At 41.1% G+C, this 27,184-nt stretch overlaps 1 protein-coding gene across 1 annotated transcript in view; it reads right to left on the reverse strand.

Moving 5' to 3' along the window:
- Window positions 1-27,184, reverse strand: part of CEP120 (centrosomal protein 120) — a 69,993-nt gene that overhangs the window by 7,754 nt on the left and 35,055 nt on the right. Inside the window, exons 14-18 of the mRNA XM_075272295.1 lie at window positions 26,765-26,854; window positions 23,855-23,947; window positions 18,926-19,087; window positions 17,238-17,360; window positions 6,341-6,439 (exon numbers count right to left, since the gene is read on the reverse strand). Coding sequence (XP_075128396.1) covers window positions 6,341-6,439; window positions 17,238-17,360; window positions 18,926-19,087; window positions 23,855-23,947; window positions 26,765-26,854 — 567 coding nt within the window. The remainder of the gene's footprint in view (window positions 1-6,340; window positions 6,440-17,237; window positions 17,361-18,925; window positions 19,088-23,854; window positions 23,948-26,764; window positions 26,855-27,184) is intronic.

Genomic DNA, 27,184 nt, shown 5'->3' on the forward strand with positions numbered 1-27,184 from the left:
TAGTCGAGTATGTACGGTACTTATACTTGCAAAAATGTTTACATTTTAATTATATACAAAGTTAAAAATGTCTATGTACATGGGAACAACCCTTTAAGGCTAAGGCCTCTCAGTGCCGAAACAAAGCTTTTTTTTGTTGCAGATTTGGTTGCAGTTTTTTGAGCCAAAGCAAAGACCGGCTGCAAAAGGAATGGGGAATATATAGGAAGTTCATATATTTCTCCTTTTTGCTTAATCCAATCCTGGTTTTGGCTTAAAAAACCGCAATAAAATCTGCAATAAAAAAAAGCTGCGTTTCCGCACCTTGGGGCTTTAGCCTAAAATTAGGGGAAAAAGCCCACAAAATGACCCCCTCCCTTCCTGACAACCCCCCCCCCCCCCCCCCCAAAAAAAAAAAAAAAAAAAAAAAAAAAAAAAAAAAAAAAAAAAAAAACCTAGGTGTTAAAAATCTGATTTTTTATTTTTTAATATTATATTACTCTATCCCTAGCTGCTCCATTACAAACATGAAGTGACAAGGATGCTTATCGAGCACATATTTGCTGGACTGGCTCTTTACAATAGATTACTATCTGCAGTAAAAGATCTATATAAGACATAAAACAGAATTACTCATTTAGCAGTTACAAAGAAAAGCAAATCTGAAAAAGGTTAACATTTGTTAAAAAAAAATTAAAATCTGAATATATATTTTTATTACTCTAAGTAGTTTCAGCTGGCATGTGTCTTTACCAAATATTTTTCCTGCACATCTCTACTCAATCCTTTCAGTCCTTACAACGTACAATTGTACAAGGAAGAGAAAATAAGCAGAAACCGCTATTTAATATTATTATAACTAATCTGGACAATAAAACAAAGTCTAATATTTTTGTTAACCCTTCAAATGTGGAGTTCACTAAATTCTGCTTGTACAGTTCTATCCTCTATCTGGCACTGGGACGGTTAAACATGCAATAGAGACATGCCAACCCAGTGTAAAGGACAAGCGGCTCCTCAGCAACCGAGCAATCAGGATCTTTATTTTGCTATGGCTGCCTATAAATCCTGAGAAGAGCGGTAAACACACATACAGTAGACTAAACAATCACTAAATAGTGGCCGCTGCTCGCTCTCCCACTCATACATACCAAGTGAGTCTGTGGGAAAATAATGCCTCTCTCGCTAAGGAACTCAAGTCAAGTTTTCTGAAAATAACCCAGATCTGACAAGCCAGTAGGAGGGCCTGGATGGTTTCAAGACACAGTTTTCAACCTACCCAAGATCCCCGACTAATATATTTTTTAAACAAACCTTTCGCTTCCCATGTTTGGCCAAACGACTTAATAATGAATCAAATTAATTACGGAGAATGGATAAGCGCGGGACAGGAGAGGGACAGACTAGATGTCAGACAGAAAAATTTGTGCTGAGCAAACGCAGAAAAAGAGCTTGTTGTGTGATTAGACGACAAATGACCTGGACATGCTTCTTTTATTTGCCCTTACAAAAATAAGGAAGAGAGATAGGCCGCATCCAGACAGCCTCAGACCATTAACATTTATGTGCCCCTGTACTGCATCCAAAGCCACGCATGTATGTCCTGCACATCATCAAGAGTGTGCTGGACGAGGGGGATTTATACAGGGACTTTATATGTCTCATGATATGGAACAAAAAGGAAGAGAAAGTTATGTAGACAGTTCAGACAGAAATAGTGTAAGTGTATAACTGTGCTTTGTCTAGAAGTTCTATAAAATGGAGACATTAAGCCAAGGCAAAATCAGTACAATGTATTCTAAGGGTGTCACATGTACACCATTTACCGTATATACTCGAGTATAAGCCGACCTGAATATAAGCCGAGGCCCCTAATTTCACTTCAAAAAACTGGGAAAACTTATTGACTCGAGTATAAGCCGAGGGGGGGAAATGTAGCAGCTACTGGAAAATTTCAAAAATGAAAATGGTTCGGAGTTTTTGGGTGCAGTAGTTGCTGGGAAAGGGGAGGGGGTGTTTTGGTGTCTGTCTGCCCCTTCCCCGAGCTTCAGGACTGGGTCCCCCCCCCCACTTGGAATTCAGCCTGGTTGAATATAGGGTATCTGTAGTGCTCCTATTAAACCCTTCCCGATGGAACAGGAGCACTGCAGATACCCTATATTCAGTAGACCGGGCACTGTCAGACACAGAGATACCTAATGTGTTTATGTTTCACAGTCAATTTTCTACTTTTAAATGTATTCTAGGGAAAGGAGGGATTTAGAACATTTTATTTTATATTATATATTTTTTTTAAACTTTTTTTTTTCCACTATTTTACTATTGTAGCTGGTCACCACTGCAAGAAAACCAAGACAGACTGGCAAGGTCCACCAGCGAGTGCTTTATCAGGGGGGCATAATTATTTTGTGGTGTTGCCTTCACTTATCAGGGTGTTCCAGTACTCTTTTTCACACATAGGGAGGCCTAACAAGACAAAACAGTACATATCCACCTGTCCGTTCAGTCTGCGATCCAAAGGATAGTCACTGTGTTGCTGACACACATGAGTGTGTCAGCCAACCAGTAAACTCAGTCCAGGGACCCAACGCAGACTCTCTATTGACTCTCTAGCTGAACGGACAGGGAAGTTTATTATTTTAGTTGAAGGGGGGGGGGGGGGGGAGTAAAAAGGAGTAAAATTGGCAACCAGATCTCTTTCTCCCCTCACCTTTTGCAATGACCATCTTGGATGAGCCCCATGTTATTTCAGTTATTATTAAGGCCATCAGACAGAGATGGACCCTTATTTTTTGGGCTACCTTTATACAGTTTGTTTCAGAACTATGTACACTAGCTACATTTCGCCCATTTAAGTTCCCCTCATTTATTTCTTGGTTTGGCGTCCATTTAATGGTTACAGAAGGCGCATGTAGGAGTGTAAACAATATGTGCTGGAAAACTCGCCTTTTCCTTTAGTCTTAGGGTCTTTAGATGTAAAACTCCAAGTTTCATTAACAGCCTTTGACACATTCTGGTGTGATTAACATTAAATCCATACAAAACACAGGCTACAGCTAAAAAGAAAAAAATTGCTCGAGTGATGGTAATAAGTCAAGATTTATTATTTTTTTAATGAAGAAAATGTAGAAAAGGGATCTCTCAAATCACAAAGAAGGCAGCTTTTCCAAATGTTTACTCTTTAGGCTAAGCCTTACAATAATTCACTATATGGACTTCGTGCAGGCACAAGTTAGTAATGGAAATCATTACTCACTCCGCCTTGGCAGTGGGCACTCGCACAAGACGTCTAAGCCTCTTACCAGTTGGGCTTTGTCATTAACATTTAGAAACAATAAGATAGAAATTCCAACATCCAATTTGCATGATGGTGAATATTATAGAAAGGCTTGTACAGCGCTTCAGTGTAACAAATGACTGGCACAGGCGGCATTCCAAGAGAGGTAATAATTATTCGCAGGATACATTGTTTGAAGAAAGCATTTTCGTACTGGCAGATACATATGTGTGAAAGCACATGTGCCAGACAGAAGAGCGCTGGGATTTCTAACAAGAAGGATATAAAATCATCAAACGGTTCCAACTACTTCTGAGTATCACTCTCCAATCTACTGCCACGGGCCAGTAAAATGCACTCTAGGTTGGCTACAAAGCACCAGCAGTCTGAAAGCATTGGTTGTCTTCACGCTGCGATTTCTGGCAAATTAAATAATGCCCCAGCATGTGAGGTCCCAACAAAGACCCTCGTGTTTATTGACCCACTGCCTAATATATTATATATAAAATTCAGTTAATACACATTATGGCAATAAGTAACTAAAAAACAGCTAGTAAAGCGTACCTAAATTTCAACCACCTTAATAAATGTTGGAATATACTTATTAAAAGATTTTTGCTTTTTTTTCCCCATAAAGTCCTGCATTGAAATCTACTTTCTGTCCCTTCTGTATGCTTTCCCATGTTTTTCACTGGAGTTCAGGGGTGTACAACTCCAATAATGGAAGGAAGGAGGCCAACGGCTAGAGATAGACGTCTGCACTCTCTGGTCCACAGATCGGAGTATCGACAAGGTGAATAAAATATATGACCTTTATTGGTCAAAAACGTACTGCATGACGCGTTTTGAGCTCCATAAGCTCTCCTTCAGGTGCACAATTGCTTGCCAGGCGAGGTCAGAGTAAGTAAGTGGGCACCTGAAGAAGAGCTTGTGGAGCTCGAAACACGTTGTGAAGTACATTTTTGCCAAATAAAGGTCATATATTTTATTCACCTTGTTGATACTCCGATCTATGGACCAGATTGCGCAGATGTCCATCTCTAGCCATTGGCCTCCTTTCTTCCATTGCCGTCTGGTCCTCGGTGACCAGTCTGTAGATTCTACAGCCACCTCAAACTCTATACTTCCATTGGTATTGTGACTCATTCACAACACCTAAAGGTGAGGGACCAACTGGTCCATTTCTCTGTACATTTATATTTCCAACATCCATTGCAAACTCATCTGCACTATAAGCACGCTCGGTGTTCTCCCCCTTTGTTATTACAACTCCAATAAAGCAGGAAAGTCGAGGCTGGATGATCACTTGAAACAGTTACCGTATTTTTCGGACTATAAGACGCACTTTTTTTCCCCAAAATTTTGGGGGAGAAGAAGGGTGCGTCTTATAGGCCGAATGTGGCGCCTGGCATCCGCTGTAATAGAGAGGCGGAAGCCGGCAAGGGATAGACGCCATTACAGGTGCCGGGGCCTGAGACATCGCTGCCCTGTCCTGCATGAAGCCAGCAGCGGGAGGAGTGATGCTATTCCGCTCCTCCGTTCCCCGCCGCTGGCTTCAGGCAGGGCAGGACAGCGATGTCTCAGGCCCCGGCGTCTATCCCTCTCCGGCATCCGCCTCTCTAGTACAGCGGATGCCGGGTCTGCAGTCAGTATCAGCGGCCCCTTCTCCCCCGGGGCCAGTCCCCACCGGCCCCGTACCTGTAGAGTTGCAGGCCGGCTCCTGCGCGGCGATATCGCAGGAGCCGACCTGTTCGGGTGACAGCCGGGAGCCTAATGAGGCTCCCAGGCCTGTCACTGCTGTATTAGTATTGCGGCTGGTCTCTATGACCAGCCGTAATACTAATAGACAGAATGTCCCATAGACGGCAATACAGTTGTATTGCCGTCTATGGGACTTGCGATCAAGTGACCGCAGGTTCAAGCCCCGGGGGGGAATAAAATGGTAAAAAAAAAAAAAAAGCTTTAAAAATATATAATAAAAATATGAAATAAATAAAAGTTCTAAATCACCTCCTGTCCCTAGAATATATATATAAAAGTAGAAAATCATATATCATAAACCACCGGTTTTTTTTTTCAATAAAAGGTGATCTAAGCAATAGATATTCCCCAAAATTGTATAACTAAAAAGTACTTCTGGCCCCGCAAAAAAAAAACACTCTATGCGTCCCCGTACAGCTGCAGGGTCACCTGTCAATGTGGCCTTGCAGCTGTTGCAAAACTACAACTCCCATATATTAAATATTTTACCAGTTTTTGCTTCAAATTTTTTTTTCCCTATTTTCCTCCTCTAAAACCTAGGTGCGTCTTATAGTCCGAAAAATACGGTACATCTCGGCCATTATAAAAGAACGCTGGTTTTGATGTCATACAAAAGAGGAGATTCTATCTACATTATTTCATCAGTTAACAGTCAGGATTGAGAGCAGCTGTAGATGCATATAAATATGCCAAACTCAACTGAGTTTTCAATGGTTGATATCACTGGAAATAGAACAAGTACAAGATGAAAATCTTTCATACAGCACAAAAGCCACTGTTCTAAGGTTTACAATGCCAGAAGTATAACTGTATGAAGTGACCCCACCAACCTAAACCTCTTTGCATTATATAAGAACTCGTATATCCTTGTACACCAGCAAGAAGCAGTGAGAATACAGATGGGATAGAAAGAAGATGTCACTAGATTATGACATATAGCAATGTCACAAATACTGTTAAAAAAATCAAAAGCTGCTACAAAGTTTAGGTATGGTTTAAGTGATTGTTTTTTTTTTTGCAATATTATGCTAGGCTCACATCTGTGCCAGAGTCTCAGCCACAGAAACAACCAAAAAATAGTGAAGAGAAAAGTCCTGCATGGACACAAACGTGTCCACAGGTAACTGCTGTTTTAGTAGTCTGACTCTCCCCCGGTGGACCCAAACGATGGAGACCTGTGAACAGATGTAAACCTAGCCTTATGCTGCTGTTAAATTTAATCAATGGCTTATGTCATTTTTTTTTTTTTTTTTTTAGAAAAAGATGGATCTAAGACTTTTAGAAAAACATTGCTACACTGAGACTAAATATAAGAGCACTCACCTGTTTTATTCTTGCCAATTCCTTTAGCGCTCTTCCCCACTGCTGCTTATAGTGCAACTTAGATTTTGTTGTAGATTCCAACTTCCTTTCAAGTTCAACCTATTGAGGGGGGGGGGGGGGGGGGGGAGGCAGAGAAAAAATTTTTTAGACAGCTGCATTCTACATGGTACATAAAAGTTACAATAAATACTGTAATATAATCATTCAAGTGAATTTCAAAGGAAATATGAACAAAATGATTACTGGAGATGAGCAAATTTTTCAGCTTCGCTGAATTTTCCAATACGTTTAAATTAATTTGCGGCAATCACATAACCCCCCCCCAGCTATTTCCTGGTTGCAGAAAGCCTATATAGTAGTGTAGAACACTGTGCCTTGCTGTATTTGTAGTGATGTTCCACTGGTGGACTTGAACCAGCAATGCACTGATCGCTGGTTCAGCACTATAGACTGCAATACGCATGTATTACAGTCTATGGAGGAAGTCAGCCTATGCAGACAAATAAGCTGACTTCCTCACTTCTAGGTAAGATCAACCAGGTACTGGGGGGCTACTAGCAGCCCGGGGTCATCGGTCAGACCCCGGGCTGCAGAAGATGCATATTGGCACCCACAGATATCGCTACAGGGGTGCCCTAGGGCACATGTAGCATGGAAAAACCCCGCGGATAGCGCAGTCAATCACAGGGCTGGATGCACGTATGGCACCGAGGGTGATCCCGCGTTCCTAGAGTTCCTTGCCCCATGTCCTAACATTCAGCAACTATTTTCTGGAAAAAATAAATAAATAAAAAATGAACTAAAATAAACTAAAACTACCATGAAGCATGCGGAAATCCGGATTAGAAGAAAATCAAGTATTTCCTGAAATTCGGATTGAATGACACTTCATCAGCTTCGATTCGCTCATCTCTAATGATTACCAATACAGTGAAGATTTTCCTATCCCAAAGAAGGGAGAAATCTATAGTATTGTAAAATGGATTATATGGAAAGGTTGCCAAATGTGCAAAAATGGATGTAACAGTGCCAAATTTATCAAAATGGAACAGTGGCCACTAAGACCAATATTTAACGCCAAAACAGAAAAGTCCATAAGCATATAATCCACGTATAAATCCAGATGTTCTTAAAACAAGTAGTTACAGTCAGCTGAGGAACCCACAAAAGATAACAGTGCAGTCATACAGTCCACGTATCTTTGCAAGGTTTATCCTATTGTTTACCTAGCATAAGCTGTGCTAAATGTTTGGCAGTCCTCCATAGGAAGGAACATCACACCATTAAACATATTAATGTTTACCGTATTTTTCGGACTATAAGACGCACTTTTTTTCCCCAAAATTTTTGGGGAAAAGAAGGGTGCGTCTTATAGTCTGAAGGTGGCGCCTGGCATCCGCTGTAATAGAGAGGCGGAAGCCGGCAAGTGATAGACGCCATTACAGGTGCCGGGGCCTGAGACATCGCTGCGCTCCTCTGCCCTGCATGAAGCCAGGCAGCGGCAAGGGCTCCTCCGTCCCCCCGCCGCTGGCTTCATGAAGGGCAGAGGATCGTAGCAATGTCTCAGGCCCCGGCGTCTATCCCTCCCCGGCATCCGCCTCTCTAGTACAGCGGATGCCGGGTCAGTATCCGTGGCCCCTTCTCCCCCGGGGCCGGTCCCCACCGGCCCCGTACCTGTAAAGTTGCAGGCCGGCTCCTGCGCGGCGATATCGCAGGAGCCGACCTGTTCGGGTGACAGCCGGGAGCCTAATGAGGCTCCCAGGCCTGTCACTGCTGTATTAGTATTGCGGCTGGTCTCTATGACCAGCCGTAATACTAATAGACAGAATGTCCCATAGACGGCAATACAGTTGTATTGCCGTCTATGGGACTTGCGATCAAGTGACCGCAGGTTCAAGCCCCCGGGGGGGAATAAAATAGTAAAGTAAAAAAAAAAAAAAAGCTTTAAAAATATGAAATATATAAAAGCTCTAAATCACCTCCTGTTTTTTTTTCAATACAAGGTGATCTAAGCAATAGATATCCCCCAAAATGGTATAACTAAAAAGTACAGCTGGCCCCGCAAAAAAAAACGCTCTATGCATCCCCGTACAGCTGCAGTGTCACCTGTCAATGTGGCCTTGCAGCTGTGGCAAAACTACAACTCCCATATATTAAATATTTTACCAGTTTTTGCTTCAAAATTTTTTTCCCCTATTTTCCTCCTCTAAAACCTAGGTGCGTCTTATAGTCCGAAAAATACGGTAGTTCACATTCTGGGAGTAATGATCATTGTGTGAAACAAGTTTTTGTCTCTATTACCTTATGTTAACCAGCCATGCAGCACAGAACCATCTTTCAGTTTTAAAAACTTTGGTGTACCTCACAAAATTAAAGAGAACCTGTCATGTTCAAAATACTCCCCAATCCAATAATAAAGCTATGTATGGGCCTTTAATAGTAGTAAAAACAAATTTTCATTGCCACAAACTTATAAAGTAAGGGGGCTTTCACACATGCGCTTGTTGTCCAGCTTTTGCATTCCGCCAGGTTTCTGGCCTTTTGCCCCCGCAAAACTGGAGAGGGGACTGAAACCCGGTGGTCAGTTTTAAAACGCCTTTCACTTGAAAGGGTTTGCAAAGATGACCGCCCATGTGCGTCTTCTGCCTGTCCGCAGGGAAACCTTTTTTTTTTAATTTTTTTTTTTAAGCCAGACACAAAGTCCTGCATGTCTGACTTTACAGCCTAATTTGCCTGTAGACAGTTGCAAATGCTCCAGTTCTTGTCTGGAATCAGTGACTAATATCTCCCTTTTAGATATACCTAACATTTTTTTAGAATCTGTATGTATCACAATTGTCCATATACAAATCTGGCATATCAAATCCGCATATACAGTGGCGGCAAAAAAACCCCGCATCATTTTACAAAATGTAATAATGATTGTAGCAAAAATTATGTCATTTTCCATTTCTATCCTCTTTTCTCCTGGATGATGAGTATTTGGCAATTTTGTACATGTCACGTGACATTTTTCAGTCGATTTTGCAGTAGGAAGTATACATATCATTTGTAGGGACTCAATTTAAACGTATCACATACATTTCACAAAATCCACTGGGTTTTTTTTTTTTTTGGCCACCACTATATTTTCAGGCCATCTTGCATATTCATAAAAAGATGATCCTCCCTGCATCATTTTATGGCTACAAAGGTATTTCTGCTCCTATTAAGGGTCCCTACACAACACTATTATTGGTGTGGGAGGAAGTCTGGACCCTACGAACTCCCTTGAAAAAAAAAAAAAAATCTGCCAGCAGTACTGACCCCTTGAAACTGTTGTGCCGATGGTCAGGGGCACATTAGCTGCATAAGCTATGAAAAGAAGTCTCAATCTGTCTGGAGCCAAGATGGCTGTAGTTGTCATTCAAGAACAGACAGGAGGGGTAGGTGAGTGAAGTGTCCTCGACCCTTTGCAATAAACATAGTCTTGGCTTCCACAGGGACAAGATGAATCAAGACAGATTTTTACTGCTTAGGCTAGGTTCACATCTGCGTCAGAGTCTCCATAGGAGATTCCTCCGAAAATTGGACAAAGAAAAGTCTTGTACTGAGGATTTTTCAAGTCACCTGGTTTCAATAAAAAATGGCAGAAACCTGGTGAACCTCATTAAAGCTTATAAGGTCCCAGGGTAACAGACAGCCCAGCGCAAGTGTGAACCTAGCCTTAAGCAACTAGTATGAAAGCCTCATGAACTCTGGTAAACCAAATAGAGTAACATGGAAAGATACAAAAAGTTACCTTATTATTCAAAAAAGAATTGTTATTATGAATAAAAAAGTATCTTTGTACATCTCATTTCTTTATTTGATTGACAAGTGATCAAGTAGGTTTCACGGTCAAGTTCTTGGGACTGATCAGAAATTGTAGGTGTTCATAACTACCCCGTTTCCCTGAAAACAAGTCATCCCCTGATTGTAAGACATGGCAGAGGTTTTGTTGAATTGCCTAATATAAGGCACCCTCCGAAAGTAAGACATCCCCAACAATAATAATAATCTTTCTGCGCAAAGATTGTATGAAGAAATACATTGAAGCTGGCTGAACACTGTGCACGATGTTCCGTGTGCACAGGTATGCCGGCTGCTTATGCTGCTGCGATACGCTGTATCCACTGTCCCTGCTGCTGTAGGATGAGCTGGGAGATGCCGCTGTGCATACACTAAGCATCATATGCGGTGGCGGGTCCACTCTCCCAGCTCATCCCACAGCAGCCAGAACAGTGGATACAATGTATGGTATCATAGCAGAAGAAGCAGCCGGCTTTCCTGTGCACACGGAACATCGTGCACAGCGTTCAGCCGGCTGCAATGTTTTTCTTCATACATTTTTTGTGCAGCAAGCATATTTCAGCGTAGCGCAGCAGCACACAAAAATAAAATAAGACATCCCCTGAAAATAAGACACAGCATATCTTTAGGACCAAAATTTAATATAAGACACTGTCTTATTTTTGGGGAAACACGGTATTAATATAGAGATGTCTTATCTGTGTGAGATGTTGCCTCTTGCAGCAGTTTCTTGATGGACACCCTTTAGGCTTATATTAGGGGCCACCATTACTTCAGTGACTAAAGTATGTTACACAACAGTCCTGCTGCCATATTGCTGTCAAGCCAGAAATGAGGATTCATAAAATAGAAGTCGTAACCTACTGGCAAAGACTCTAGCCTTGTCTGGATGAGGCAAACAACTGTCCAGTTGCTGGGTCATAGGCACATGAGCTCATAAAGCAATTCTGCATTCCTCAGTTCTCTTCTTCCACAGGTTGTATGTGACCCCCTTCTGTAATCCTGTACATTATGTGCCGACAGCTCATAGGTCTGCTAAGGCATTTTCAGCCACTCACTTTAAGCATTTGGTTGGAGGGAGGTGTAGATAGCGAGGGGTACAAAGTCTGAATCAAAATGCTTATTTTTACTTGCCATAGCTGATCTGTTATAACTGAATTCCAGCCAACCTGGCCTTGTTTTAGGAATGTACTTTCTCAGTCTCAAACAGAGAAACAAGTTGGCTAAAACACTCCAGACAAAGTTTTACTCTTTATTTTAATAAAATGATAGCAAGTTTAAAGAAACACAAATGTCAGCCCTCCTTTACCATGCACTTTCAAGAAGAGATCGGCTCCAAAATAAATAAATTATATATTTAACGTTGCTCAAAAAATGAACCCTCCGCTGTGTTGACTAGTTAATATCAATAGGAGAGGGGAAAATGAATGACTCTGTTTGTATATTTAAGGACAATACTAACAGTGCAGTTAGACTCTTTATAAAGGATTATAGGACTGTGTTTATACAGAGAGCTGTTACGTGAATGATTAAGTTGTTTTACAATAGATGAGATCAGAACAACCAAAATCTGTCAGTGTACACTGGTAAAAACACAGCAAACCACATAATAATGGAACGTAGGGCTGCAAAGAGTCATGAAACTTGTTAAAGTGAACTACTGGATTACTATTCAGTGCTATCAACAGGAAGATACTCAGGTTAATGTACAGAAGCTTCATAAAGAAGACTGTACTGAACTGTAATATTAGCCATGGAAAAAGTATAAGGTTAATGTGAACTACGGTATTATTTTATGGCACTAGGACCACAGAGATGAGATTCTCAGCACAGTCTAATAGATACGTCACAAACTGCACTGAATTGTAGTATCAGCCATGGAAATAAGTAGCAGGCAACCTATTCCTGTAAATTCCACATGGAAAAGCCGAGGATTAGGCCCCACTGAATGACAACATGGCTAATCTGTATACCTGCAGCAGAATCTGAATTTCAGCCCTTGGATTACTACCCTAAAAATTATGTCAAATTTAATGCCGAAGTGTGAACACAGTCTAAACAGGGATTAGAGCATTCAGGGACTCGCCATATAACATTTTAGCATGCTTAAAGGGGCTGCCAGGTTTAGAAGATCTGTTTCAAGTAGGAGTAAAATTTCTCTTTTTTGCCGTTACACCTTCCCCAGTCTCCTCTGGGATTTGACCAATTCCTGGACAACCACTTAAACCATTTGTTCTTTTGGACAGTCTAACTTTAGAAAATCATGAAAATACAGGGAGAAATTCACTATGCTAAATGAGTCACAATTCAGACTCAATGTGCGCTACACTAGCAGGAGAGAGGCATGGTCTTGCAGGAAGAGGACACGGTTTCAAATGCATTAGTGTGCCAAGATTTTGGTACAAAGCAAGAAAACCAAAAGGTGATGTACAGTTAGTCAAAAGTGTATAACTTGCAGGAAATTCATCATCCAGCCTTTAAAACAATTGGTATACCCTCTGACGTCCAGGTGTAAGTTCACGCTGTTTGGTCAGGATTACTAGCCAATCCTACTAATATTATAAATGTGAAAGTTTGTGAGTTTGGATGTTTATTAGTCAATCACCCAAAAACGGCTGAACAGATTTAAATGAAATTTGCCACATAGATAGTCTGTAACCTGGATTAACACATTAATTACTTTTTATCCTGGTAAATGACATGGCTTTGCGACTGTTCTGAATTTATGTTCACATACTATATCACACTGCTCCTGCAGCAACCTTATCTCAGGTCCCAGGGCTGTTATCTCTCTGTGTAAACACTCAGCTAACCCTCAGTGGTTTGTGTACACACATTTGCATATTATCTGATCAGCTCCAGCCAGTACAGACAAACTGACATTGCCAAACCCCTTTAATCCAAATTGGCAGTTTGTCAATTTTAAAAATGCGTGGAAAAAGAAAATCTAATTTGTCGCAAACAATGAGAGCTATGAAGGAAGCAAAAAGTCAACAGAGTTCTCCTCAAGCACAGCTGAGGGGATCATTGACGCCCACAACACATGCATTATATGGCGTCCCAGCAAGCTGCTGAGATGCTGCAACAATCATGGACACAGCGCGAGGAATGAGTTCAGTGGCAGGCCAGCTTGAGAGTTGCCGAAACGCCGGAGCATGCGGAACATCAACACCAACAACAAGCTTATTATATGGCTTCCCAGCGAGCTGCTGAGATGCCGGAACAATCAAGGGCATAGTGTAAGGAACACGTTCAGCGACAGGCCAGCTTGACAGCTGTCAAAACGCCGGAGCAGGTGAATCATCAACACCAACAACAAGCTCATTATATGTTGTCCCAGCAAGCTGTTGAGATACCAGAATAATCACAGGCACGGTGCAAGGAACAAGTTCAGCAGCAGGACAGCTGAAAAGCTGCCAAAACGCTGGAGCAGGCAAACCATTTATGGCAGCAATCATCCACTTCAACAACCCACAGACGAAGTCTTGGACAGAGGCTAGTATACTATATAGACAGATTCCCTTCAATTTCACCTTAACCAATAGCCCCATATTTTCATGGCTGAGAGGTAAAAGGACCAAAGATGAAAGAAAGTCATCCCAACTTTTTTTTTTTTTTTAAAGCATTACATAACTTGGAAAAATGAAGGACTGATACAACACCTGAACGTATGTATACTAAACAAGAGCAGATTATCAGCATAGTCTCAACAAATGTCTGCGTCTTTATTTCATGTGCTGCAGAAGTCAATCTCTGCTGGGTAGCACAATAAATGGTAAGGCATACTGTAGATATATTTTCCTATAGCTTTTCAGTTGGGTGTTTAAAATGCAGAAATTATTACACCACAGTAGCATCTATGTGATTCCATGTAACTACTCGGCAATCGGATTCATTAGAGTCATTATGACTTAATGGTGGGAGAAATCCATCTCGAAAATGAGTCTGGGATGAAGAGTCTATTGGGAATGGATCTCTTAGTCACTGTATTTCCAGAGAGGTTATCAGGGTGAAACCTTGTTCTAAAGACTGACGTGAAACACATTTCTTGTCTGTGAGCCAGGCCATTGTCTGGGACATTTTTGGGATTTTAAACCAAGTAGAAATTCAACTTGGTTTTATGACAATTTAATCCTGTAGTTAATATTTACTGTACTGAAATTAACTGTATTATTTTTTTTCTGTCTTAAGCACATATACATTAGTCAATAAGAGGTCGCCTCCTGAACTCACAAATCAAGAACAGTCTTAACATATCTAGTAAGGAAATATTTTATGTCATGAAAGAACACTAGAAAACACATTTGATAATTTTGTACATTTTCTGTAGATCTATAGAACATACTTATTTCATTTATGGGTTACTGTTTTCCACATTTACTTTACACTTATACAAGAGTATTCTAATAAGTTATACACCAACTCTGTGAGTGATGTAACATTATATACTATATCATATTTTATTATAAATTAGATTTATTATTGTTTTATAACATTTTATTATATTTTTATATCCCATTAAGGAGCTACGATTTTACATATTTTTTTTATACAGTACATATTACATATTAGCATCCTGCTGCATGTTACTAACTTATGCCCTGACTCACTACGACATATGCTGTAGGAAAAACACTCAGTGTACCGTCAGCTCGCAGTTCTTTCTAGGTCACAAGGGCTGACTTCACAATGGTCTCTCAGTTCCTGATGGTGTCTCAGGTAAATCCTGTGACCCACTTGAAGAATGGACTGGCTGACTTCTGACTGCAGCAATCCAAGGGTTAAACAGCGGACATTGGAGTTTCTCAGATACTGGCTGATAGAGCAGGAAGCTGGCTGTCCTCAGAGAGCAGAGTACCCATTCATGGGATGCCTGTGCTTCCTACATCAACGCAAAAACAAAGAACTGCTGACACCCATTAGGATGTTAAAGGATTATTCCCATCGGAGACATTTATGGCATAAATGCCACAAGATAAGCCATAAAATGTCTGCTAGATACAGGTCCTTGATCCTTCTTTTGCAGCAGCGGTGATTGGTACACATGCACAACTCTTTTCTTTTCCTTTTATTGAGCTTACAAAAACAGTGGTCCATGCTTGGCAATTGTCAGAGGCAAAACATAATGAGCCTTTAACATGTGATACTGCAGTGTACTGTACATTTTAATAGATGCCTATTCAGTCCAGTCTACGGCAGGACCTAATAGGCATTTGGACGATAAAATTTAACGTTTAATATAAATTACTAACCCTTTAAAAACGCAGAGTAGTTTGTACATTAATGCTCAGCTATTTTTCTTCATATTTTCCTTCCCCGCCTTCCAAAATTCATAACTTTTTTTATTTTTCTATTGGCTTTATGCTCAGTTTCTTATAGTGTTGACACCTTTTCCGGAAACACTCATCATTATGGGTTTGTTGTCTGACACTCTTTTGGAACTTGGAATTATTTTTATAACATGTATTGGTTATTTAGGTTTCTGTGCCTGTTGAATAACTTAGGCGGTGCCATAGTACTGCTTTTATTAATAACTTATTAAAAGTTTCATGGACATTATTAGATTTATCATTGTTGGGGAGATATGTCATTGCTTTTTAGTAATAGGCATTTGAACAGTGAAGTGGCTCAGAGTAGCCTTGCAGCGCTGGAGTCCCAGGTTCGAATCCAACCAAGGATCAACATGGAGTTTGTACAGTTTCCTCCTACACTCTAAAGACATACTAATAGGGAACATAGATTGTGAGCCCCATATGGGACAGTGACTGATTGTGTCTGTAAAAGCGCTGAAGAATATCTTGGTGCAATACAAAAGTAAGCTACGGTAAATAACTAAAAATTGTATATGGAGGCTATTCAAAAGCAGTTTCAGACTGTCATGGCACCCTGTGACCAGCATTAATCGTGGCATCTAACTTTCTAAGAATGAGTGTTATCCTCCATTCTGTACTCACTTGACACAGTTATACCATACACTGTATAGACCAGGGGTAGGGAACCTTTGGTTCTCCAGCTGCTGTGAAACTACAACTCCCAGCATGCTCCATTCACTTCCATGGGAGTTCCAAGAACAGCAGAGTGAGTATGCATGCTGGGAGTTGTAGTTTTGCAACAGCTGGAGAGCCGTACGTTCCCTACCCCTGGTATAGACCCATCTAGTATCTATCCTTAGAATTGTTCAGCTCTTGGGCAGCCCATTTAAAGGGGTTAGGGCTAGTTAACATGTAAATTACGTGTGGCTTATTTTGGTCCTGAAAAAAAAAAACGCTTCCTAACTTTTTGGACTTTGCCGCGCTTTTTGTAGCTTTTTTTGTAGCTTGTTTTTTTGGGTAAAAACCGCTTCTAAAAACACCAGGTGGTTTTCCCCTCCCGTAAAGTGAATGGCCCGCAAAAAATGCGTTGCGGTTTTTGAAAAAATGCCTGAAGAAAGGTCATATCGCTTCTTTTTTCTGCTAGAGGCGAAAAACTGCTAGCAGAATAAAAAAAAGCTAGCGGTCTACATAGACCACAATTGTAATGAGGCGGATTTTGAGGCGAAATCCAGAGTCAAAATTCGCCTCTTTGCCCCCGTGTGAACTAGCCTTTTTATGGGACTATGATCAATTGCTGTAGCCTCTTCACTACTTGCCAGCACCATAAGTTTTATGGTGGCTGTGGTCGGTACTGCAGCTCAGCCCCATTAATTTGAATGGCACCGAGCTACCGCATGGCCAGGTGACCAATGGATATGATGTCAGTTCCTGAGAAGAAAAGGTGAAGCTCAGTATAACCCCAGGACTGGTGCGGACAATGGCTAACTACTGTAAATGAAATCATGTGATATTGTTTGGCTAACACACACAGAGGGCTGCTATGTAATGATTGCACCAGCCTATAAATACTATTTATTGCCTAAAAATACTTTACATTTTGATTCAATTAAGCTATGGCAGGAGTATTTATTAAAAAAAAAAAAAAAAAAAAAAAACATCCACTAGAAAAATGTAATATACATGCCCATAAAAATGAATGTACGTAAAAACAACAAGTAGTAGTAAATGAATAGGATGGCCAAGTCCAATGTTACCTTTTCTAGTGTGAGAAGATTGATCTCTGACTGTAATCGGATTTCTGGTTTACTGCTTTGCTGCTCCTTATACTGCTGAAACTCCTTGTCCAGTAATTTAAACTTATGCTCGGTTTCTTGAAGCTGGGAGGGAAAAACAGACAGACATTGATATAAAACCCATTAAACTGGCTACTTAAAGAAGCAAGCTGAGGACATAGAACATGTCAGTACTCAGCCCATGAACCCTATGTTTATAGACGTTAAGCAGATATCACAATGGCGCTGCCACCATAAATTACCGCTGCTCGCAAAACAGCAGAATACTCAAAACCAAAAGATGTTAAAACAAGCTCTTAGGAAACAAAAGTGAAAAGTTATTTATTTCCTAGTGACACAAGAAAAACACAGACTAGAGATAAAATGCAGAAACTGCCCTCCACTAAATCACTGACAGCTCGGCCATGCTTTTTTTAAATTATTACATTATATATTTTAGAACATTTACCTCTGGATATTTTTCTGATGTTATGACAAATGTAACTGCAAAGCAGGAAAAATGTAGCAGCTCACATAGCAGTATCTACCAGCTAGGTACAGAATAGAATAGGTTTTATTTAATAAAAATGAAGATAATGTAGATTAGATAGAATACGGACCCATTAATTTCCATAGCCCCCATACACATGTCCATTGCTTTCAAAAATCAGTGTCTGGGCCGTATAGATGAGCTGCAAAATATGGAGCAGGTCATATACCTGACCGTTTATATAGGCTGGTTAATCTATTCAATAGTATGGGTCTGCAAAAAACACAAAATGCACACGGGTGGACATTTTTAAGGAACTGGGCACTGCCTATGGTCATATGCATGAAACCTAAGAAGGAGATATATCATGGAAATAATGTTCAAGTTGTAATCTGCAGTAAAATTATCAATCACATGACAATTAACACATTTCTCAAGTCTCTAAGTCTAACTCTTCTGTTCTGAGGGGTTACGCCATTTTCCATTCCCAATAATTATAGGGGTGATGCCGGGACAAGTTTTAAAAAGTTGCATTTGAAAAATGTGGCACAAGCAGCTCAATAGAATTCAAGTGTCTAATAAAATAGACATTGACCCCTAGTATGGATCCTTACTATACATGTACATCTTACATACAAATAATTTCTCCAAAAATAAATTATAACAAGTATTCCAAGGTGAATACGAGGGGTTTTTCTCATGAAGACAATTAATATTTAAACATGCACATTTTTATTTTTTTTTTACAGAATTTTAAAGATTTTTCTTTAACCATATTCGTATTTTGTCTTGGTAGGTTGCCAATAGATATGACCAAGAATGCAGGAACTTTTTATGGTCTGACACTTGTCAGAAACTCAGCCATAATTTCCTTATTGACGTCAGGTTATCAGGCAGGGACAGCGCCTGAATGAGAAGATAACTGGGCCGCAATAAGAAAAATCATGGCTGGGTTTCTGAAAAATGCCAGACCATAGAAAGTTCCTGCATACATGGTCGTATCCATTGGCAGCCGCTCAAGACAAAAGATTGTCACCACTAAGATTAAAGAAAATCTTTAAAATTCTTCTACATTTTCCATTATTTATATTTGCAAAAATATGGTTATGTCCATGGGAAAAATCCCTTCCAATAAGGCATCCATATCAACAGAATAACCATCCAGCGGTCCCCGGATTACCTGCTGCTGAAGCCGCATCTTGTCCTCCTCCAGCTGCTTAACCTTTAACCTCTCGAGCTCTATTTGATGTACGCAGTCTTCTCTCACTCTTCTTATAGAGTCCTGACGCTCCTGAACACTCCGTTCACACTGTAGCTGAAGTTCTGCCTTAGCCTTTTTTAACTGGAAAGTAAACACAATAAAACCTTGTAAGAAAAGCAGCACATATGGAAATATGACTATAGGGATTACTTTCTCAGGTTATTAACAGGCCCCTAATTAAGTGTAACATGAAAAAAAGCGCCCTCCACCTCAACGACGTATTCCACAAAAACACCTACTATATATAACACTCAGTAAATAAACCACTTGCTGTGAGCGCGGATTCCTCTTAACACTGTAAGTGACAACAATATTACATTCACGTTGGTTACAGCTAAGTAGGAACTTTTTTATTTTAGATTTATTTGTGATCAGCAGTTTTGTTGAACGGTAACGTAACATAAGGTTAGTTAGTGAGAGCTAATAATAATTAAAAATAATGCTTCATAATGCAGTAGGTGTATGATGAAGTTGTGGCATGCATAAAAATGTTGCTATACAGAGGGCTCAAGAATACAGACAGTGAATAAGCCCCTTCCGCCACTCGCCTCCAGACACTGGACAATGTATCTGATAGATATATGGTCTCAAACCCTGGAAAAGTGAGGTTGCTCTGGAGTTGCGTAGAAACGGTTTTTATTTTATCTATAAGTGTATGAACATCCAAATGGACCAGACTCTCTCAACTCCAACCTTTATCTTCACAGCCCTGCAGAGATGACCATTTATTACGATTCCTCCCCAAATATAGCAGAATTCACTTTTTTGCAGCAGGAGACAGAACAATAGCCATCTCTGCAGTGCCTTGGAGTTGAAGAAAAACACATGGAGATGAAAGGGAAACAAAATGTGTACAAGATTTTAATTTTATTTGTAAATGTACAATCTATATGCGCCTCCAGAGGGATTCGGAATAAAATAATCACTATATTCTGTAATATATTTTACTAGATAAAAAGCCTCCATTTTTCAGGCTTTTCCTGTCCTGTCCAACCCCCCCCCCCTTTCTTCATAAGCAGACATTCATTCAGAAACCTTTCCAAGTGAAGTGTCAAATTACTGCTCTCCATAGAAGTCTATGGGGAGGGGAGTAGGAGAAGTAGCCAAGTGAGAGAGAGAGAAAAATTGTAGAGATGAGCGAACAGTGTTCTATCGAACACATGTTCGATCGGATATCAGGCTGTTCGATGTGTTCGATTCGAATCGAACATCACGTGGCAAACTCCAAAAAAATTTGATTCCCCTCCCACCTTCCCTGGCGCTTTTTTTGCACCAATAACAGCGTAGGGGAGGTGGGACAGGAACTACGACACCGGAGGCATCGAAAAAAATCGGAAAAAGTCATTGGCTGCCGAAATCAGATGACCCCCATTTTAGACGAATAGTGGATTTCAAATCCGGGTCATATGAGAATGTGAACTTTGTGACTAAGAGACAGGGATAGCTGTACAGGCAGGGATAGCTAGGGATAACCTTTATTTAGGTAGGAATGTTATTAAAAATAACTTTTTGGGGCTCTATCGGGTGTGTAATTGTGATTTTTGTGACATAAACTTTTTCCAATAGGAATGCATTGGACAGCGCTGATTGGCCAGAGTACGGAACTCGACCAATCAGCGCTGGCTCTGCTGGAGGAGGCGGAGTCTAAGATCGCTCCACGCCAGTCTCCATTCAGGTCCGACCTTAGACTCCGCCTCCTCCGGCAGAGCCAGCGCTGATTGGCCAGAGTACGGAATTCGACCAATCAGCGCTGGCCAATGCATTTCTATGGGGAAAAGTTAGCTTGCGAAAATCGCAAGCTGAGAGGGATTTCCATGAAATAAAGTGAGTCTAAGATCGCTCCACACCAGTCTCCAAGAGTCAGCGCTGATTGGTCGAATTCCGTACTCTGGCCAATCAGCGCTGGCCAATGCATTTCTATGGGGAAAAGTTAGCTTGCGAAAATCGCAAGCTGACAGGGATTTCCATGAAATAAAGTGACTTTTATGCCCCCAGACATGCTTCCCCTGCTGTCCCAGTGTCATTCCAGGGTGTTGGTATCATTTCCTGGGGTGTCATAGTGGACTTGGTGACCCTCCAGACACGGATTTGGGTTTCCCCCTTAACGAGTATATGTTCCCCATAGACTATAATGGGGTTCGAAACACGTTCGAACACACGAACAGTGAGCGGCTGTTCGAATCGAATTTCGAACCTCGAACATTTTAATGTTCGCTCATCTCTAAAAAAGAGACACAAGGAGTCATCAGAGCATCACATTAGAAGGACAGACACTAAAAATTCCCTTATTAATATATTTGCACAGAGTGAAGTTCTGCCTTTGGACAGCCTGTGCTGTCCAAAAACCCTCCCTGTGCTGTCCAAAGACCCTCCAGCAACACCTGTCTTCTTCTCCTGACCGCCTCTTCGCCGCATTATCAGCCGGCAGAGCCAACTGTGCATGTCAGTTCAGCCATTTTCCTGTCGCCAAACGGACGCTCGTGTAAGAAGCCACAGGAACTGACACACACATTTGGCTCTGACAGCTGATGACATGGTGAAGAAGCCTGTCGGGAGAAGAATACAGAGGTGTCGCTGGAGAGTCTTCGGACAGCACAGCGGACCTCTCAACCGCTGTGCTTTTTGAGCAAATGGGAACACCCCCTGTGCTTTCTGAAGACTCATTTGCATACGGAAGAAAAAAGAAAATTCACAAAAACGGTGGCGCGGATCAGAATAATAAAAGGTAGGAGAATAATGGTCTTTATAAAGGCTATTCCAATGTGGTCTTTGTAGAATATACCGTATATACTCGAGTATAAGCCGACCCTAATATAAGCAGAGACCTCTAATTTTACCACAAAAAAAACTGGGAAAACTTATTGACTCGAGTATAAGCCGAGGGGGAAATGCAGCAGCTACTGGAAAATTTCAAAAATTAAAATGGTCGGAGTTTTTGGGTGCTGGGGAAGGGGAGGGGGTGTTTTGGTTGTCCGTCTACCCCTTCCCTGAGCTTGAGGACTGGGTTTCCCCCCCCCCACTTGGAATTCAGCTTGGCTGAATATAGGGTATCTGCAGTGCTCCTATTAACCCCTCTTGACGGAACAGGAGCACTGCAGATACCCTATATTCAGGAGACCGGGCACTGTCAGACACAGAGAGACGTAATGTGTTTGTGTTTCACAGTCATCTTCTACTTTTATATGTATTCTAGGGAAAGGAGTGATTTAGAACTTTTATTTACTTTATTTTTTCTTATATTCTTTTTAAAGCTTTTTTTTTCCAGTATTTTATGGAAGATTCTATACATTACTATCGTGGCTGGTCATAGACAACCCCCCCCTCCCCCCCAAAAAAAAATTATATAATAATATTTTTTTTTTTTTTTTTTGCTTGACTCGAGTATAAGCCGAGGGGGGCTTTTTCAGCACAAAGAAAACTGTACTGAAAAATTTGGTTTATACTCGAGTAAACTACACATTGAGAACACCAAGTTAAATGAATATTGTTAAAAAGTGGGAGAATTCAGTAAGTAAATGCCTCTTATTAGGAAGAAAGAAGTGGACTACTTGGGAAATAAAGAAAAAATATACATATATGGGCCAACTCAGACAACCCTGCAGTATTTCAAGTTCTAGCATAGAGAAAGAATGGAAATTACAGAGTTGTTGTAAAAAGACGTTCATACACTCTAGGTCAACTAACTGGCTGGGGAAAAAAGCCCAAATGTGAAGGTAACAGGCTATACGATACTGTTGATACAAAGTGAATTACACATGTACAAACTTACACTGTAACAGAAGGCAATCTTAATAAAACTTTCCTAGTACAGATCCAGTATGTCAACATGTCCAGAATAAATTAATGTGTCTTAGATAAGGAAATGTTTAAGGCACCAGAGTTACTTTCTGCTTTATGTCTGTATCATAGCAAATGTCGGATTTTACCAATAGGATTGTGCCAAGAACACAAAGCAGGATATTCTCCATGACCCTGAAGATTTACGACTGCTTTACTCCATCCTTGTCTAAGAGGAAAGCCTTACATTTCATAGGTGAAAGTATGGAAGTGCGGTCATACAGTATTTTACAATATATGAGAATGGAGTACAACATAAACAACTTATCACTGTCAGAATCAAGACACAATTTACAGGTTTTGCTGTATTTGGGACAAAAGCAAAGTACAATATAAGCCTCTACCGCTATATACTATCAGGGTTTATCACTATTTTGGTTTTTATTAAAAAAAATATTTGTGTATTTTCCTTCAGAAACATTTAATATACAATCTTTTGTTGCTCTAACTTGGGATTTAGGTGCACACGCACAATGGAGAATGGGGGTATCAAGACAAGTGTGACCGGTGGAGACGTGCAAAGAAAACGTCACCATATCATAGCTGGCAAAGATTTCAGGCATCATATATGCAAGTAAGGTGATATAAATAAAATATTTAAAAAAAACAACAAAAAAAAACAAAACACACATACATCCATCCCACGTGAAACCGTATTTATCACAAGGGGTCATTTAAAAAGTTAGAAATGTGACCAAGGCCAAGGCGGAAACGCAGATTTTTTTTTGTTGCAGATTTTGTTGCAGTTTTTTGAGCCAAAGCCAAGGATGGCTACAAAAGGAATGGAAAATATATAGGAAGCTCTTATACTTCTCCCTTCTGTTCAGTCCACTCCTGACTTTGGCTCAAAAAACCGCAGCAAAATCTGCAACAAAAAAAGCTGCGTTTCCGCAATGTGGGACCTCAGCCTTAGGCCGTAAACTCACACATACACATACATGTTTTCCAGACTAATTCTGCATAGTTCAACTCTATTTTACACTTTCAGCAATTGGACAAAGATGATCATACCTCCATTTCATCACTCGTGATTTGATGTTCTCTTATTTTTAGGTCAGCCAAGGCTTTCTGCAATGTTTCTTCCAAAGCTGTGTATTCAGCAACCTATAAAGTAGCAGAAAAAAACCCTTAAATATTATATACATAAATAAGATGTGTGTCTGAAGTGTTCAGCCGCTCGTGCCAGTGCTGTAACTGACATTGATATGTACTGCACATATGTGCAATACCCTAGTTTATGTATTGTTTCTTAAAGTGAGTCCATTATTGGCTATAGGTTTTTGTTTTGTTTTTTTAAAGGGATTCTATCATTAGAATCCTGTTTTAAGCTAAATGCATATCGGAACAGCCTTACAAAAGGCTATTCTTCTTTTATCATTAAGGAATGGCGGCGCGGAGAAGACTTCTCGATATCTCGGTTTCATCCATATGCTAATTAGTTTTCGCAGCACAGGGGAAGCGCCCAGTGCTGCAAGAAAACTATCCAGCGCCGCCGTTTTCTTGGTCTCTGGCTCTCGATCCTTTTCCCATCACGTCTTCTTCAAAAAGTGCCAACTGCGCATGTTCGTCACCACCTCTCCCACTCGGCCACAGGAAAATGGCGACGGACATGCGCAGTCGGCCATTTTCCTGTGGCTGAACGGGGGGAGGCAGTGAACAAGAAGGAAGCGGCGCTGGATAGTTTTCTCACAGCACAGTGCTGTGAGAAAACTAATTAGCATATGGACGAAAACTCGGGATATCTAAGGAATGGCAGCACAGCGAAGACATCTAAAAGGTAGAGGAAGAATAGCTACTCCGACATGGTTTTAGCTTAAAACGGGATCCTAATGATACAATCCCTTTAAAGGGATCCTATCATTCAGACGACATTTTTTCTAAGTACTAGGCTATTCTTCTCCTACCTTTCGTTGTTTTCTCCGTGCCGCCGTTCGCCTACAATCCCGGCTCTTGTCGGTATGTAAATTAGCTCCTCTCGCAGCACTGGGGACGGGCCCCAGCGCTCAGACAGCACTGGGGGTGGCCACAATGCTGCGAGAGAACTCTCTCCGGCGCCACCTCCATCTTCGTCAGGAACGGCCTCTTCATTCTCTTCTTCTGGCAGTGTCTTCTTACTTCTAGACCTCGGGCAGAGCAGACTGCGCATGCCCACAGGCCCCGAGAAAGTGGCTGCTTACAATACTATGCTATTTCTATCCATTTTCTCGTGGCCTATGGGGTTTGCGCAGTCTGCTCTGCCCAAGGCCACCGCCGGAAGAAGAGGCTGAAGATGATGCTGCTGAAGAAGAGGAGGCGGCACTGGAGAGAGTTCTCTCGCAGTATTGGGGACGTCCCCAGTGTTGTCTGAGCACTGGGGCCCGCCCCCAGTGTGGCGAGAGAGCTAATTTACATACCGACAAGAACCGGGATTGTATGCGAACGGCGGCACAGAGAAGACAACGAAAAGTAGGAGAAGAATAGCCTTTCTTAAGGTTACTCCGACATGGTACTTAGAAAAATTGTCGTCTGAATGATAGGATTCCTTTAAATAGGGGGCAACATGGTGGTTCAGTGGCTAGCACTGCAGCCTTGCAACACTGGAGTCCTGGGTTTGAATCCCACCAGAAACAACATCTGCAAGGAGTTTGTATGTTCTCCCTGTGTTTGCATGGATTTCCTCCCATTCTACAAAGACATAATGCTAAGACAAAAAAATGTACATTGTAATCCCTATATAGGGCTCACAATCTACCAAAAAAAATCCCTTTAAATAAGCATACCCATACGTAGCCTTTAGAAAGGCTATTCTAGGCATACCTTTCATTCATTGATCTTCGCAGCCATTTTTTAATTAATCTGGTTTTCTTAATATGCCAATTATCCTGCAAGGAGCATCGGAAGTATTATCCCTGTTCCCTGAGCACTGCTGTGTGTTGATGGACTTTCAATGAGAACAAAGCATTTATATTCACTATAGAATGTGCGCTAATGTTCTGGTAACACTATAATAAGTAAATGCAGGAGGTGTTACCAGAACATTAGCATACATTCATACATGAAAGTCCATCAACACACATCAGTGTGATAGACTCCCTTTAAAGAGGACCTTTCACCACTTTTGGGCACAGGCAGTTCTATATACTGCCAGAAAGCTGACAGTGCGCTGAATTCAGCGCACTGTCGGCTTTCCCGATCTGTGCCCGGTGTGAAGAGCTTACGGCCCGGTACCGTAGCTCTTCTATGGTCAGAAGGGCGTTTCTGACCATTAGCCAGGAACGTCCTTCTGCCTCGCGGCGCCAATCGCGCTGTGCTGTGGAGCGGGGAGGAACTCCCCCCTCCCTCTGCTCACACAGCTTGTCCGTAGACGAGCATTATCAGGAGCGGGAGGGGGCGTTCCTCCCGGCTCCACAGCACAGCGCGATTGGCGCCGCGAGGCAGAAGGACGTTCCTGGCTAATGGTCAGAAACGCCCTTCTGACTGTAAAGCGCTACGGTACCGGGACCGATAGCGCTTTACACCGGGCACAGATCGGGAAAGCCGACAGTGCGCTGAATTCAGCGCACTGTCAGCTTTCTGGCAGTATATAACACTGCCTGTGCCCAGATATGGTGAAAGGTCCTCTTTAAACCTCTGTAGGATGGTTTTCAAAATTTCGAACATTTCTCGAAAGAGACCCTGGAGTAGAATAGTGGTTTCTTAGTGATAAACCACAAAAATATTGGGTTCGGGCAAACCTGAGATTTTTGTAGAATTCATATTGAACTTGTCTTGTTACGAAACAGTTTGCTCATCTCTAATCATTATTGTAAGCGACTATACACAGGCAGTAATGTTAACTGATACAAAACTCAAATAATCCTTCACTAAAGGTCTACAATTCCTTTAACATGTTACCTATAATGGAAGCGGATTACCAAACATGGATACATAAGGAAGGCTTACCTTTTTCTTTACTAATGCCTCCCTTTCTCGATCTCTTCTTTTCCATTCTTCTACCAGGACTTGCATGTGGGCCAGTTCTTTTTTCTTCAACTGTCCATCAAAAGTACAATAACAAAGTTCTTTTTAACCCCTTAAGGACACAGCCCAAATGTATGTTAAGGACCAGGCCTATTTTTTCAAAATTGATATGTCACTTTAAATGGCAATAATTTTCAGACGCTTTAATTTACACAAGTGATTTTGGGATTATTTTCTCGTAACACATTATACTTCATGTTAGTGGTAAACACTAATCAATATTTTTGTATTTACTTATTAAAAAAATAGGAAATTTGATGGAAATTTGGAAAAAATTGCAATTTTCAAAATGTGAAATTCTCTGTTTTTCAGGCAGATAGTTATTACCACCCAAATACAGTA

Source organism: Leptodactylus fuscus, chromosome 1 (assembly GCF_031893055.1).
Source record: "Leptodactylus fuscus isolate aLepFus1 chromosome 1, aLepFus1.hap2, whole genome shotgun sequence".
In the NCBI taxonomy this organism is placed as follows: domain Eukaryota; kingdom Metazoa; phylum Chordata; class Amphibia; order Anura; family Leptodactylidae; genus Leptodactylus; species Leptodactylus fuscus.